Source organism: Octopus bimaculoides, chromosome 19 (genome assembly GCF_001194135.2).
Source record: "Octopus bimaculoides isolate UCB-OBI-ISO-001 chromosome 19, ASM119413v2, whole genome shotgun sequence".
NCBI classification, from domain to species: domain Eukaryota; kingdom Metazoa; phylum Mollusca; class Cephalopoda; order Octopoda; family Octopodidae; genus Octopus; species Octopus bimaculoides.
Genome location: NC_068999.1, coordinates 5,179,407 through 5,193,562, shown reverse-complemented (window position 1 = coordinate 5,193,562; position 14,156 = coordinate 5,179,407). Strand labels below are relative to the sequence as shown.

General features: G+C 36.4%; 1 protein-coding gene across 5 annotated transcripts in view; it reads right to left on the bottom strand.

Annotated features, from left to right (window-relative positions):
- The window catches only part of LOC106869429 (rho GTPase-activating protein 45), a 125,030-nt gene that overhangs the window by 67,157 nt on the left and 43,717 nt on the right, over positions 1-14,156 (bottom strand). For 4 of the 5 annotated variants that reach the window (XM_052974752.1, XM_014915161.2, XM_014915166.2 and 1 more), the window contains 4 exons: positions 11,898-12,193; positions 11,082-11,225; positions 10,175-10,262; positions 4,462-4,525 (listed from right to left, as the gene is read on the bottom strand). In XM_052974752.1, the coding sequence (XP_052830712.1) occupies positions 4,462-4,525; positions 10,175-10,262; positions 11,082-11,225; positions 11,898-12,027 (426 nt within the window). In that variant the 5' untranslated portion in view covers positions 12,028-12,193. Of the gene's footprint in view, positions 1-2,975; positions 3,197-4,461; positions 4,526-10,174; positions 10,263-11,081; positions 11,226-11,897; positions 12,194-14,156 lie in introns of those variants that run through there. The other variant, XM_014915164.2, reaches the window with a different exon arrangement.

Sequence of the window (14,156 nt, the reverse complement as noted above, 5' to 3'; positions counted from 1 at the left end):
ATATATATATATATATATATATATATATATATATATATACACACACACACACACACACAAATACACACATATACTTACACACATATATACTTACAGATATATATCCAGAAATACACACACACATATATACTTACAGATATATATATATATTTTTATATATTATTGTTTTATATATTATTTTCTTCATTTTGTACTTTTTTGTACTTCTTTGTAAAAAAACATTTTCATTCTCCTTCTTGATAATTTGCTTCATCGCAATGAAAACCGGTTAGAAAAAATCTTTATTAAATTATGCTTCCAGTTCAGCATTCTGGCTTTTTTTCATTTTCCTATATATATATATATTCACACACACATATACTTACACAGATATATATATACATAAATACACATACTTACACACACATTGATAGTCCTATATGTACTCAAACATACAATGTATGTAAACACACAACACCTATACATACAAATTTAAACACACACACACACACACACACACACACACACACACACACACACACACACACACACACACACACACACACACACACACACATGCAAATAACAAATGTAAACATACAGTCACAAACTTACACTTACACACAGAATCACACACAGACTTAAACACACAAATAAATATAAATACACACACATACACACACACCATAGCACAAGCCAATGAAATGCTCCGAGTCAGTCAATCAGCTAGAAATAGCAGCTGAATCACAGTGGCATCACACCGTACTTTCACGATCCCATTTTTGATAATGCTGCCCTAGTTACACTTTATCAACTGTATCAAACAACAAAGCCAGGATGGTCACAGCTGGATTGCCTTTGATCATACGTCTACTCATTCATGGTTCACTCGGTGCCCAACAACAACAGTAACAACAATAGGACCGAGACAAACCTATGAACAAGAACCAGATTGAAATGTCAACTCGTGGCTGTTTCACATACTCTACCGATGACATATAATCTCCCCCACCCCTACTTTGGAAATCAATAGGGGTGGCCACCTGTCAGCCGATACTTCTGATCACAGATTGTTAACGAGAATTGTCTGACTATCATATGAATGTATGAGGTTCGTTAAATGTATGACTACCGCCGTTTAAGTTTAGAAATCCACATTGATTATCATTAAGTGGAATTTTGCTTTGAGTGAGCCATATAAACCAGTGGTTTTCAGCCTGTTTTCCCATAAGCCCCACTATAACTTTCCAGAAAAATATATGCCCCACTAGCTTGCTTACGAACCACATGGTTCCGGGTTCAGTCCCACTCCGTGGCACCTTGGGCAAGTGTCTTCTACTATAGCCTCGGGCCGACCAAAGCCATGTGAGTGGATTTGGTAGACGGAAACTGAAAGAAGCCCATCGTATATGTGTGTGTGTGTGTGTGTGTGTATATATATATGTTTGTGAGTTTGTCCCCTCAACCGATGCTGGTGTGTTTACATCCCCCGTAACTTAGCAGTTCGGCAAAAGAGACCAATAGAATAAGTACTAGGCTTCCAAAGAATAAGTCCTGGGGTCGATTTGCTCAACTAAAGGCAATGCTCCAGCATGGCCGCAGTCAAATGACAAACAAATAAAAGAATAATATATATATATGTATGTATGTATGTATGCATGTATGTATATATATATAGGGTTGGCCAAAAGTCATGCACCAAAGAACTTGGCATTGTATTTATATTGTTGTTGTTATGATTAATTCTGTTCATCATGTTGTCATCATTATTTTATCTATTTTATCCAATTTCAGAAAAACAAACGCTTGTGTGCAATATATATTCTTTTCTACTCTAGGCACAAGGCCCGAAATTTTTGGGGAGAGGGCCAGCCTTTTAGACTGACCCCACACCTCAGTACATAACTGGTACTTAATTTATTGACCCCCGAAAGGATAAAAGGCAAAGTCGACCCCGGCAGAATTTGAACCCAGAATGTCAAGACAAATGAAATACCAGTAAGCATATTGCCCCTAGTATCTCATCAACTGGAACACAGGTGTATCTGTGGATCTAAGGAAACAGTGTCTCCCGGTACTTATTCTATCATTTTTGCTGAACAACCAAGTTACAGGTATGTAAACAGAACGACTCCAGTTGTCAAACAGTGGTAGCAGACAAAAACAAAGACACACACACATACATTGTGTGTATGTGTGTGTGTGTATTGCTATATAAGGGTATGATCCAAGGATCTAAGTGTAGGAAGTGTGTACGCTTCAAACGATCCATGGCAGGTACAATAAAAAAGCGAATAGTGTACGATAAGGAACAGTAACAATTTATTGGCATTGAAAGCTGCACACTTTTTCCGATAGTGAAATTACAAGGATAAGTTTTATTTTTATATATATATATATATATATATATATTGCTCTGCTTGTTTCAGTCATTGGACACCAGCCATGCTGGTGCACCAATGCATATTATATATATTTTTGTGTTTTTTATATAGGTGGGGGTGACTCTGAAAGGGGTCTCAAGGAGTAGCGTCCCTGCCTTCCTGAGCTAGTTTTCCACCACAATTCTTGAAAATCATGGTAGGGGCCTTGGTCTCGGGGACTACTCATGTCTAGAAACTGAGGTTGGGGTTAAGCAAGGGCATGCTCCCCATAGAAAATCCAGCTCCAAAAAAGCCTCATGATAGCAAAGGAGAATGGGCACCAGTCAGCCCAAGGGCTGGGGTGGGCTGCACCTGCCTGCCTTGGTTGCTATGGCATTGAGGTAAATCCAGCCACCCACATTAACGGGGACAAACCCCGGATTGACAACACTGGATGATGATTATATGATTATATATATATGAATATATACACACACACATACATTTATTCAAACATAAATGCAATGCTCTGGCATGACTTGAATCATGACAATTATATACACACACAAAGTTCGAGACATGTACACAATTGTACACATATACATATATACACACATTCACACAAACACCTACCTTTAGTAGTTGGCATCCTAAGTCCATAAAGTAAAGATATGGTTTCAAGAGAAAGTGGGAGAGAGAGACAGAGACTATTTTAACAGCCGCAGGTTTCTGAAGGTGAGACACCTCGGTAAACGCCTACTTTATACTAAAGGACGGACCAAAAACATATCCACTTATACTCTTCTCCTGGCCTACACACGCATGCACACACACACACTTCCAAACTATTGATTCATGCGAGAAGATTTTTCTTATCTTTCTTCTTTCAAATCTTATTTCACTGTACACTTCACAGACTAACTAAATCAAGTTCTGTATCAATCTATTGATGTGTATGTGTGTGTGTTTGACTTATACAGCTTTAAAATACATAAATGTATATTATATGTGTGTGTGTGTGTGTGTGTGTGTGTGTGTTTAGTTATAGAAAATGTGATATGTACAGGTAAGTGTTTATACAAAAGAGTATAGAAATACATATTTATGAGTGTTTTCTATTCAATCATCCATTTAAACTTTCATCGTCTCTACTCAGAGTTTTAATATAAACAGATTATTTTTGTGCCGACTCATTTTTGGGATGTCACTCTAAAATCTAGGATTTGCATGTCATCTTGTCTTAGCATATCTGGGTCGTAGTGTGTGTGTGTATATATATATATATATATATATATATATATATATATATATATGTATGTATGTATATATGCTATTTACGTCAACATACATGTATATGTAACAATATCTTTCTATAAGATTGTGGAGTTAAAAACATGCATACACATACATAAAAATTTGCATAGCTAAAGAAATACGTCTCGATACATGTGTATATAGATGTATATATATATATATATATGTGTGTATAAATATTTATACACACATGTATAAACTCACACACGCATGTATGAAATGCATATATAGACAGGTAAAATAAGAATAGAATAAACCTTTTACACACTTCAGTTTGTATATATATATCCACACACACACACAACAATATAATCAGCAATTCAATATTTACAACGTAAACATTGATGCGTGATGACATTTCCTTTCAAAAGAGAGAAAGAAAGTGAGAGGGAAAGAAAAAAGAGACGAAGAAGGAAGAAAATAGACAGAGAGGAAAGTGAGACACAAAGTTTTTCTCAGGTGTTTGTATTACTATGATAGGTAACACTGCCACCACCACCACCGCCACTACTTTGTCGGTACAGTCTGGTATCTTAACTTCACAGTAGTTAGGTCTGAAGTGGTTAGTTTATGGTCAGTGTAGTCCAGTACCTTCATAATACAGGCAGCCCTCATCTCACGGATGCATTGTATTCCTGAAAATTTTTTTCTGTAATATGAATCTCCATAACCTGAAGCCTATTTCCCTCTTGACTCCATGTAACATGGGCTTCAATCTCACGTCACAAAAACCCATGATATAGCAAGATTTCATTAACAAATTTCCAACGTAAAAGCGATTCAGACCAGAGGAGGTTTTACTTACCTTTGATTTTGCAATATCAGCTGTGTAAAGGGGTTCACTGTCTCCCATCAGATACTCCGATACACTAATAACAGCAAGAAAAAGAATTATTATGAGATGAGATACAAATGGTGGTGAAGTTAAGATACTCAAATATCTATCTATCTACACACACACACACACACACACACACACACACACACACACAAATGTGAGCTGCACAAGTCCAGAGTCAACTCCTTGGCTATACTCTCAGCAGACAACAGTATCTGAGTGCATATTGGCCTGATCGGCAACAGCCAAAAGGACTGTCACCCATCTTCTTCCACATAGTGTACTGCTTCATGACCAACAAAAAAAGGACTCCAAATATTATTTAATAAACGCAATATGTTTTTATGTGCTACTATTAGTTCCATGTGATGAGAGCATGCCAGACATAATTTTTTAACATGTCTGGGATCCTAGTTCAATCTTCAGGCACTACCTAAATGGCATAACAAACAATAGGCCTGAAGGTTGTGCTAGGACACCAGACATGTTAAGAAAATTCTGTCTGGCATACTCTCATCACATGGAACTAATAGTAGCACATAAAAACGTATACTGTGTTTATTGAATATATGTGTGTGTGTGTGTGTGTGTGTGTGTGTGTGTGTGTGTGTAGCTACCCATGTAACTAACTATATAACTAGCCATCTATACCAGTCTGTGTGTGTGAGGCTAAATACATTACGAACGTATAGGTGTAATGTAATAGACAAAATTATATGTAAGTACATGATGGTGTGCATTTGTACAAGTATGTACGAGAGAATGTATAGGTGCATGTACGAAATATTGGTGAAAAACTGCTAAGTTACGGAGATGTAAACACACCAGCAACAGTTGTCAAGTGGTAGTGGGGGACAAACAGACACACAAAAACACACATATATGCATATTTATGATGGGCTTCTTTCAGTTTCCATGTATCAAATCTACTCACAAGGTTTTCGTCAGCCCAAGGCTATAGTAGAAGACACTTGCCCAAGGTGCCATGCAGTGGGACTGAACCTGGAACCATGCGGTTGGAAAGCAAGCTTCTTATCACACATATATCTACAAAAGTGTGTGATAGTAAGTCAAATTGGTGTGTGTGTAGAGAGAGAGAGAGAGAGAGAGAAAGAGAGAGAGAGAGATAGATAGATATGTGCATGTGTGTGTGTGTGTGTGTGTGTGTGTGCGTGAAAGATAAATCAAAGTATGTGTTTAAGTATATATATATACATGTATGTGGATATGTATATTTGTGTGAGTACGAGTATGTGTATATGTGTGACAGAAAACATACCACAGTATAATATTGATAATAATAATAATAATAAAACAATATAAAATTAATATTGAAACTACGTAATACCTAAATATTTGAAGATAACGATCATTTTGATGCCATCCTAGCACAACATTACCAATATAATCTTTATTATCAATCTAGATATTGTAACATTCCACAAAACTGTTTTCTTAAACACAGCCAAAAACTCATTCTCTAAATTAACCTCAAAATTATTTACAATAAGCAAAAATAATAATAATTACATTAATTAATAATTTAAATCATCATCATCAACAACATTATTAATATTATTATTGTTGTTCTTATTGGTAGAAAATGGTAGGGAGGCAGACAAAATGTTTTATGGTATTTATTTACGTAAGTGCAAGCATGGCTGTGTGGTTAAGAAGCTTGTTACCCAACCATGTGGTTCCAGGTTCAGTCTCGTTGTGTGGCATCTTAGGCGAGAGTCTTCTACCATAGACCTGAGCCAAACCTTGCTCGTAGATTTGGCAAATGGAAGCTGAATGAAGTCCATCACATATTTGATGTACAAGACTGATTGGTTAGATCAGCCTTGATTGAGACATAACCCTTTCTATTATAGGCACAAACCTGAAATTTGGGGGAGAGGGATAGTTGATTACATCGACCCCAGTACTCAACTGGTACTTAATTTATCAACCCAAAAGGATAAAAGGTAAAGTTGACTTTGGTGGAATTTGAACTCAGAACGTAGCAATGGGTGAAATACCACTAAGCATTTCATCCAGCTTGCTAACAGTTCTGCCAGCTCACCGCCTTCATGATTGATATATAACACTATACATTTCGGATAATATATGGTGTGTATAAGAGTGTTTATGTACATCTTTGTCTTGACATCTGATGTAGGTGGCCTTATCCCAAAATTAGAAAGAATTACTATCATCACCTGTATCTGTCTCACTATAACCTTTTCAGCATCACTTCCTCCCCCCTTAAAAGTTTTTGCCTTGCAAGTACTTGGTGGCCCTGTCAGTGCAGGTGCCACTTAAAAGCATCTGGTCCACACTGTAAAGTCGTTGGTGTCAGGAAGAGCATCCAGCTGTAAAAGCCTTGCCAAGACTGACCCCGCTTGTGCTTGTGTCACTTAAAAAGCACTAAGTCCACTCTGCTGAGTGGTTGGTGTCAGGAAGGGCATCCAGCTGTAAAAATCCTACCAAAACAGTTACAGAAGTCCAGTTCAGGCGTTGACCTGGCTGGCTCTTGTGGTATTGTCCCACCCAGGCTAGCATGGAACATGGACATTATTAGATAATGATGATGACTGTTATGACAACCAACAGGTGATAACAGGACACTGGACTATATTGCAATAATTACATCCCTCTAAGTTCAAATCATGGTGTAGTTAACCTTGATTCTGGTACCTCCAGTAGTCTGATACAATATGTAGTAAGCTAGTTCTGCAGTTGTTTTATTCTGGGACACCACCACCCACCTCTCTTGAAAACTTGTGCCAAAGAAACAGCAATTATTATTATTATTATTATTGTTGTTGTTGTTTTATTTATTTGATTAATTTTCAACAATTTAATGTTTGGCTTGACTGAGGTATTTTATCTTAGAAAAAATATTTATTAAACTTTTCAATTGTGAAAACATTAATTAAACATTAATTAATTTAAAGGTGTGAAAATGAAAGAAATGTTAAAAATACTGGATAACTTCCAAATAGTATGGAAGTCAGTGCTGTAAGTTCAATCCTTACCTGCAGGGGTAATATAATATTGATTCCTTACAAAGGTACCGGGTATTGAATTTAAGAAAGAAGGGTTTAAGTGATTAAGACAAACTCCTTTTTTTTCATGAACCCCAAACAGGATGAAAAGGACACTCAACCCTAGCAGGATTTGAACTCAAAAACTGAAGTAACAGGATGTAATTAATTACAACAAAGCACATCATCAAGTCTTCCAATTAAATAAGTGGTGAGTCTAATAATATAGAGGGTATTAGTTTATTTATCTGGATGTTGTGGGTAAAAGCACCCACTACACTCTCGGAGTGGTTGGTGTAAGGAAGGGCATCCAGCTGTAGAAACTTTGCCAGATCAGATTGGAGCCTAGTGCAGCCTTCTGGTTCACCAGTCCTCGGTCAAACTGTCCAACCCCTGCCAGCATGGAAAGCAGATGTTAAACGATGATGATGATGATATATACACATATACATGAATACATACATATATACACACATATATGAATACATACATATATACACACATATGCATGAATACATACATATATACACATATATATGAATACATACATATATATGCACACATATACATGAATACATACATACATACATATATACACACATATGAATACATACATATATACACACATATGAATACATACATATATACACACATATACATGAATACATACATACATACATACATACATACATACATATATATACACACTCACACACATTTATTTATATATAAATACACACGCGTATACAATTTCTCTCTCTTATTATAATCATATTCTATTAAATCTAAATGTTAAAACTTATTCATAAAGTTTAGTTTATTTTTCTTTTGGCCAACATTTTAATAGAATTTTAAGTTACTTCACTTCCTCCGAGTTATTCCAGTATCAATCCTTTCAAAAGAACAATCTAGAACGACCGGTTAAGTTGACACTTTCCATCTCACTAGAAATAGATTTTTCTATGAAAGTATTGTAGGCATTCAAATATATATACACACTGACATTTACATATGTTTTGTATGTCGGCTTTCATATTGATTGATGACTATTGAATAGGATATCCATTTACCTATCAACCCATTTCATGTCTCTCACACTATTATCTAGAGATTTATCTACCAAATTATACATTTATCTAGCTACCTATCTCTCAGTGTGTGTGCGCACACACACACACACACACATACATACATACATATATATATAATACGCTTGTGAATTTGTGTTGCAGGATTCCTGATGTGAAACCAGGTGTTGAGACAAATATTTGGGGATGGTAATATATATATATATATATATATATATATATATATATATATATATATATATATATATATAATTTTTTTTTTTTCTTTTGCCATATAAGTACACGCACTATATATTCCTTCTTCGCCCATTCATTACTGTTCATTGTCTGGAAATCTTTTATCACACATCTGTGACCTCTTCAGCGACACTTTCCGTCCTCGTGCGTGCTACTGCTCAGCTTAGTCCATTCTGATCAGAATGGACGAGAGATAAAATAAGAATAGTAATAAATAGTGCGTATCCTCATTTGGCAAAAAAAAAAGAAAAAGAAAAAAAAAAGACCATCCTGAAATACAATATATATATATATACATACATACATACATACATACATAGGCAACAAATCATTGTAGACACCCATATTATATGTCTTTCTACCTGTATTTCAGCAACTATAAATTATTTATCTCAAATTACCTATCCGTATGTGTTTCTATGTGCATGCACACACACACACACACAAATTGACATTAAAGCATGATACACACAAACACTTTCAAACAAAATTATTAGAGACCCAACTAAAATATATCCCTCTCCATAATTCAATGTGTGAGCATGTTTTACTGTCTTTGTAGCTAGGGTTAGCCATACCCCTTTTTATTGCCCTTGTGTTCCCTACCCATCTCAGTCACTGAAATTTACCTGAAAAGTTTTACCTGTCTTTTGTATCTTGCCACCAATGTATCAATTCTCAAACAACAGTATCCAATGGTTATTAATGCTCCCAAGGTATGCAGTTCTGTCTGAGATGTCAAAACTGCAAGTATCCTTAGCGAGACAGCTAATGAAGGGGTAATTCATTGTTTTTCTTCTCTGTTCTGCCTGCCTTGAGTTCTTATTGTTTGTACCTATTCCTCACACATACACATCATCATATTTTTCTGCATCAAATTATTGCACATAGACAAATGAGATAACTATTTACCTCATGTATGCTTCTGAACCGATATATGATAGACAATAAGATGTGTGTGTGTATGTTTATAAAACTACTAGGCTTATCCATAATGTGATTGAGTATAGTTAATGCTAAGAAACAGGTGTCAGTTGGTGACATGAAGAGCATCCAGCCATAGAAAATATGCCTCGCCAAATTCTGTCTGTCCCATGAAAGCATGAAAAAGGTTATTAAAACAACAATGATGATTGTTATTGTCATTTAATATATATATATATTGATTATTATTATTGCTTCAATGCTACTATATCCCTACTACATATGATACAATATTATACAATGTGTTTAGTTCATTGTGTTTATATTTAATAACAAAATGTAGGAGGTTGTGTTGGATGGAATAAATATTTGGTTGTTGTTGCAACAAGGAAATGAGCTCACCTGCTGCTAAAAGCCAATGCCAGTTTATCAATGCAGTCACAGAAACTCTGAGTGCCACCAGAACTAATGCTGCTTTCATAATTGTAATCTGGAAATAAATGGTAAAACAAAGTTTTTAAAAAAAATTTTTTAAAAAACAATAACCTATATGATGAAATTTAATGCATAAAAAAAATGCTTTTAATTAAGGATATGAAAAATAAATTTGAATAATGGAAGAGAAAGAAATGGAAACAAATCTTGAAACAAAATTCAGCATACACAATTCTCTTTTGACTTTTACTTGTTTTATTCATTAGACTGTGGCCATTCTGGGGCACCACCTTGAAAAAAATTTAGTGAAACAAATCAACTCTAGTGCTTCTATTTTTTTTAAGGCCTCATCTGAATGGTGCTTTTTACGTGCCACTGGCACAAGAGCCAGTCAGGGGGTACTGGCATCGTCCATGACAATGATTTTGATAAGCTGAAAGAAGCCTGTTGTATGTATGAGAGTAAAGGAATGTGGTTAGGGGTATTCGGCTCACAATCATAAGGCTGTGAGTTCAATCCCTGGTGGCACATTATCTCCTTAAGCAAGACACTTTATTTCATGTCGTTCCAATCCTCTCAGCTGGCATAAATGAGTTGTACTTGTATTTTAAAAGGACCAGCTTTTTTCACATTCTGTATCACTGTGAATCTTAAGGGTACACCTGTCTGTGGAACACTCAACCACTTGCATATTCATTTCATGAGCAGGTTGTTCGGTTGATTGGATCAGCTGGAACTCTCATTGTTATAACTGATAGAGTGCCAGTGTGCGCGTGTGTGATGTTTGTGACGTCGATGACAATGTCAATGATGATGTCGGTGATGACGATATCGATGATGATGATGATGATGATGATGATGATACAACACTTACTTTTTATTTTATTGATGAGGTTACCAGCTGTTTCAAAAAGATCTTCTGACTGAAGGGCAAAATACTTCTCTAGTACCTGCCGTAGTGTAAACAGAACCTCCCCAAGTTGTTCATGGGCAGCGACTTTGATCTCATCACCACAAACTAAAACCAGAAAAGGCCACATTAAGGTTAACTCATTAGGGTTTTATTTTTTGTCACATGGGTTTCATAATTACAGATGGTCTTCACTTCACTTGCTTTCTCAGTTTCTCACTCTGCCTCTCTCTGCTTTCTCTCTCTACCTCTCTCTCACTTTGCTTCTCTGTTTTCTCTCTCTACCTCTGTCACTTTGCTTCTCTGCTTTCTCTCTCTACCTCTCTGTCACTTTGCCTCTCTGCTTTCTCTATCTACCTCTCTTTCACTGTCTATCTCTGCTTTCTCTCTCTACCTCTCTCTCAGTCGTCTCTCTTGTGCTTCCTTTCTGCTTCTTTCTTGCTTTCTCTTTACCCTCTCATCCTTATAAATGTTAATCAATTTGTAATTACTTTATGAAATAGATGAAGAAATAAATAAGCTACAGTGGGAGCGCTTATTCTGTAACTGCTTATTTAAAAAAAAAAATTTAAAAAAACATTTTAAGGATTTTTATGAATAAATTATATTTAATAAAACAATAGGTTTAAACAATAAACATTTTTCTTTTTTGAAATTCTGCCTTTTCAACATTAACTTCAATGTGACCTTGTCAGATGGCAGTTGCGAACTTTCCCACATGAAAAGCTCTGGGTTAGACAAAGAACAGTTTTAAGATTTAGCTTGAAACAATTTACTTACCAGTTCCATCAGTGAAGACACACTTTAACTTTGCCAAAGCATCAGAGAAATTCTTCACTTCTTGTGTCAAGTGGATAATGTCATCTTGGTTAACATAAACAAATGGTGTCTCCTCGCAGTTAACATTCATTGTCTCTGGTGGTGGGCGTGGATTGGATGTTCTGCAAGGGTTATTCGTTTGTTTGATTTTTTTTTTTTTTTCAAGTCACAACTTGTGTCAAAGACCTCATTGACCACCAACACCTCAGTGGTCTACTTTTAATGGATTCAATGACCTGGTCGTTCAGGGACACATTCTGAAACAGGCAGAAAACACAACAGTAAGAGGAGGTTGCTCTAATATGAATGTTAAAGAGACGGTAGTAGACAGAAGGGGGAGGAGGGCAGAGAGAGAGACACACGCTACATGAGACAGACAATAGCTACATGTGAAGGTGACAAGGGAAGAATGGGAGACAGGCTGGACATGAGGGTGACAGGGGCAATGCGCATGGGTGACAGGAGCCATGCATATGGACGACAGGGGTGATCTGTGCAGGTGACAGGGGCAATGTGTGTGGGCGATAGGGGCAATTTGTGATGTTGACAGTCCTTGCCTCCAGGTGGGTCTTCTTCTCAAGCACAACATAACGCCAAAGGCATCAGTCATAAATATATGCATATATCGATTAAAGTCCATTTTCCATGCTGGCATGGGTTGGACGGTTTAAGTGAGGTCTGGAAAGCCAGCGGCTGCAACAAGTTCCAATCTGATCTGGCAAAGTTTCTACAGCTGGATGCCTGTCCTAACACCAATCACTCCAAGAGTGTAGTGGGTGCTTTTTACGTACCACCGGCACAGGAGCCAGCCAGGGGGTACTGGCATCGGTCACATTTGGATGTTGCTTTTTATATGCCACTGGCATGGGAGCCAGTCTGGGGGTACTGGCATCAGCTATATTCGACTGGTGCTTTTTATGTGCCACCAGCACGGGAGCCAGTCAGGCAGACCTATTACATACACGATGGGCTTCTTTCAGTTTCCATCTACCAAATTCATTCACAAGGCTTTTGTTGGCCTGAGGCTAAAGTAGAAGACACTTGTCCAAGGTGCCATGCAGTGGGACTGAACCTGGAATCATGTGATTGAGAAACAAGCTACTTACCACACAGCCATGCCTGTGCCTTATATATAAAAACTATTTCAGGAATGTACATCACTATAACATAGACAACAAGGTCTCTTTTATTCCTCAAATCAAAGCCTACAACTACTTCTCACCATTTCTTTATGTACACAGACCTCCTATACATACATGTATCAGTCCGTGTATTTGTATTATGTGCGTATAGACATGTATTCACTTATTTTTGTAGATATAGATATATATATATATATATATATACATACACACACAAACATACACACATAAGTGCACACAAACATGTGTATATATAACATGTATAAGTACATACACAAAATATTTGTTCCATGAATACGTTTTTCTACACTGACTTCTCACATGTTAGTGTGTGTGTGTGTGTGTGTGTGTGTGTGTTTGTTCTGTTTGTAGCTAACATTGCCTGACAACTGGTGCTGGTTTCTTTATGTCCCATAACTTTTGTGGATTGGAAAAAGAGAGTGACTAAGTGCCAGGCTTTAAAAGTACTGGAGGTGATGGATTCGACTAAAACCTTTTAAGCCAGTGCTCCAACATGGTCACGGTAAAATAAGTGAAACAAGATTTTATATGCTAAGTTTAGGTGCTTAAACATTGCTTGGTTTTATTTGTTTTTTTTTAATTGGTTATATTATATTATAATGTAATAGATTGTCAGATTGTTAACTATATTTCTCAATTTAATTATATATATATATATATATATATATATATATATATATTTACACACACAATATACATGTATATATGTCAGCAAGCACTATATACAAACACAGCTATACATGCATACATACAAACATACACACAAACAAGCACGCACGCACGCACGCACACATATTTCCATATAAAGGTACGCACTTGTGTGTAAAGATATGTGTTTGTACTAATCATGTAATATATATATGTAAGTAGATATATATATATGTGAGGGTAGGGTGGGTTTGTTTTAAACAGCCAATCCTCCACCACGACCACCACCACAGAAGGCATCACAAATACATTGATATTGATAAGGTAGGATGGATGAGGAGGGGGCTGAGTGACCACTTGTTTCATTTTCCGTGTGTGGGGGGTGGCATATATTAGAAGCAGTGAGATC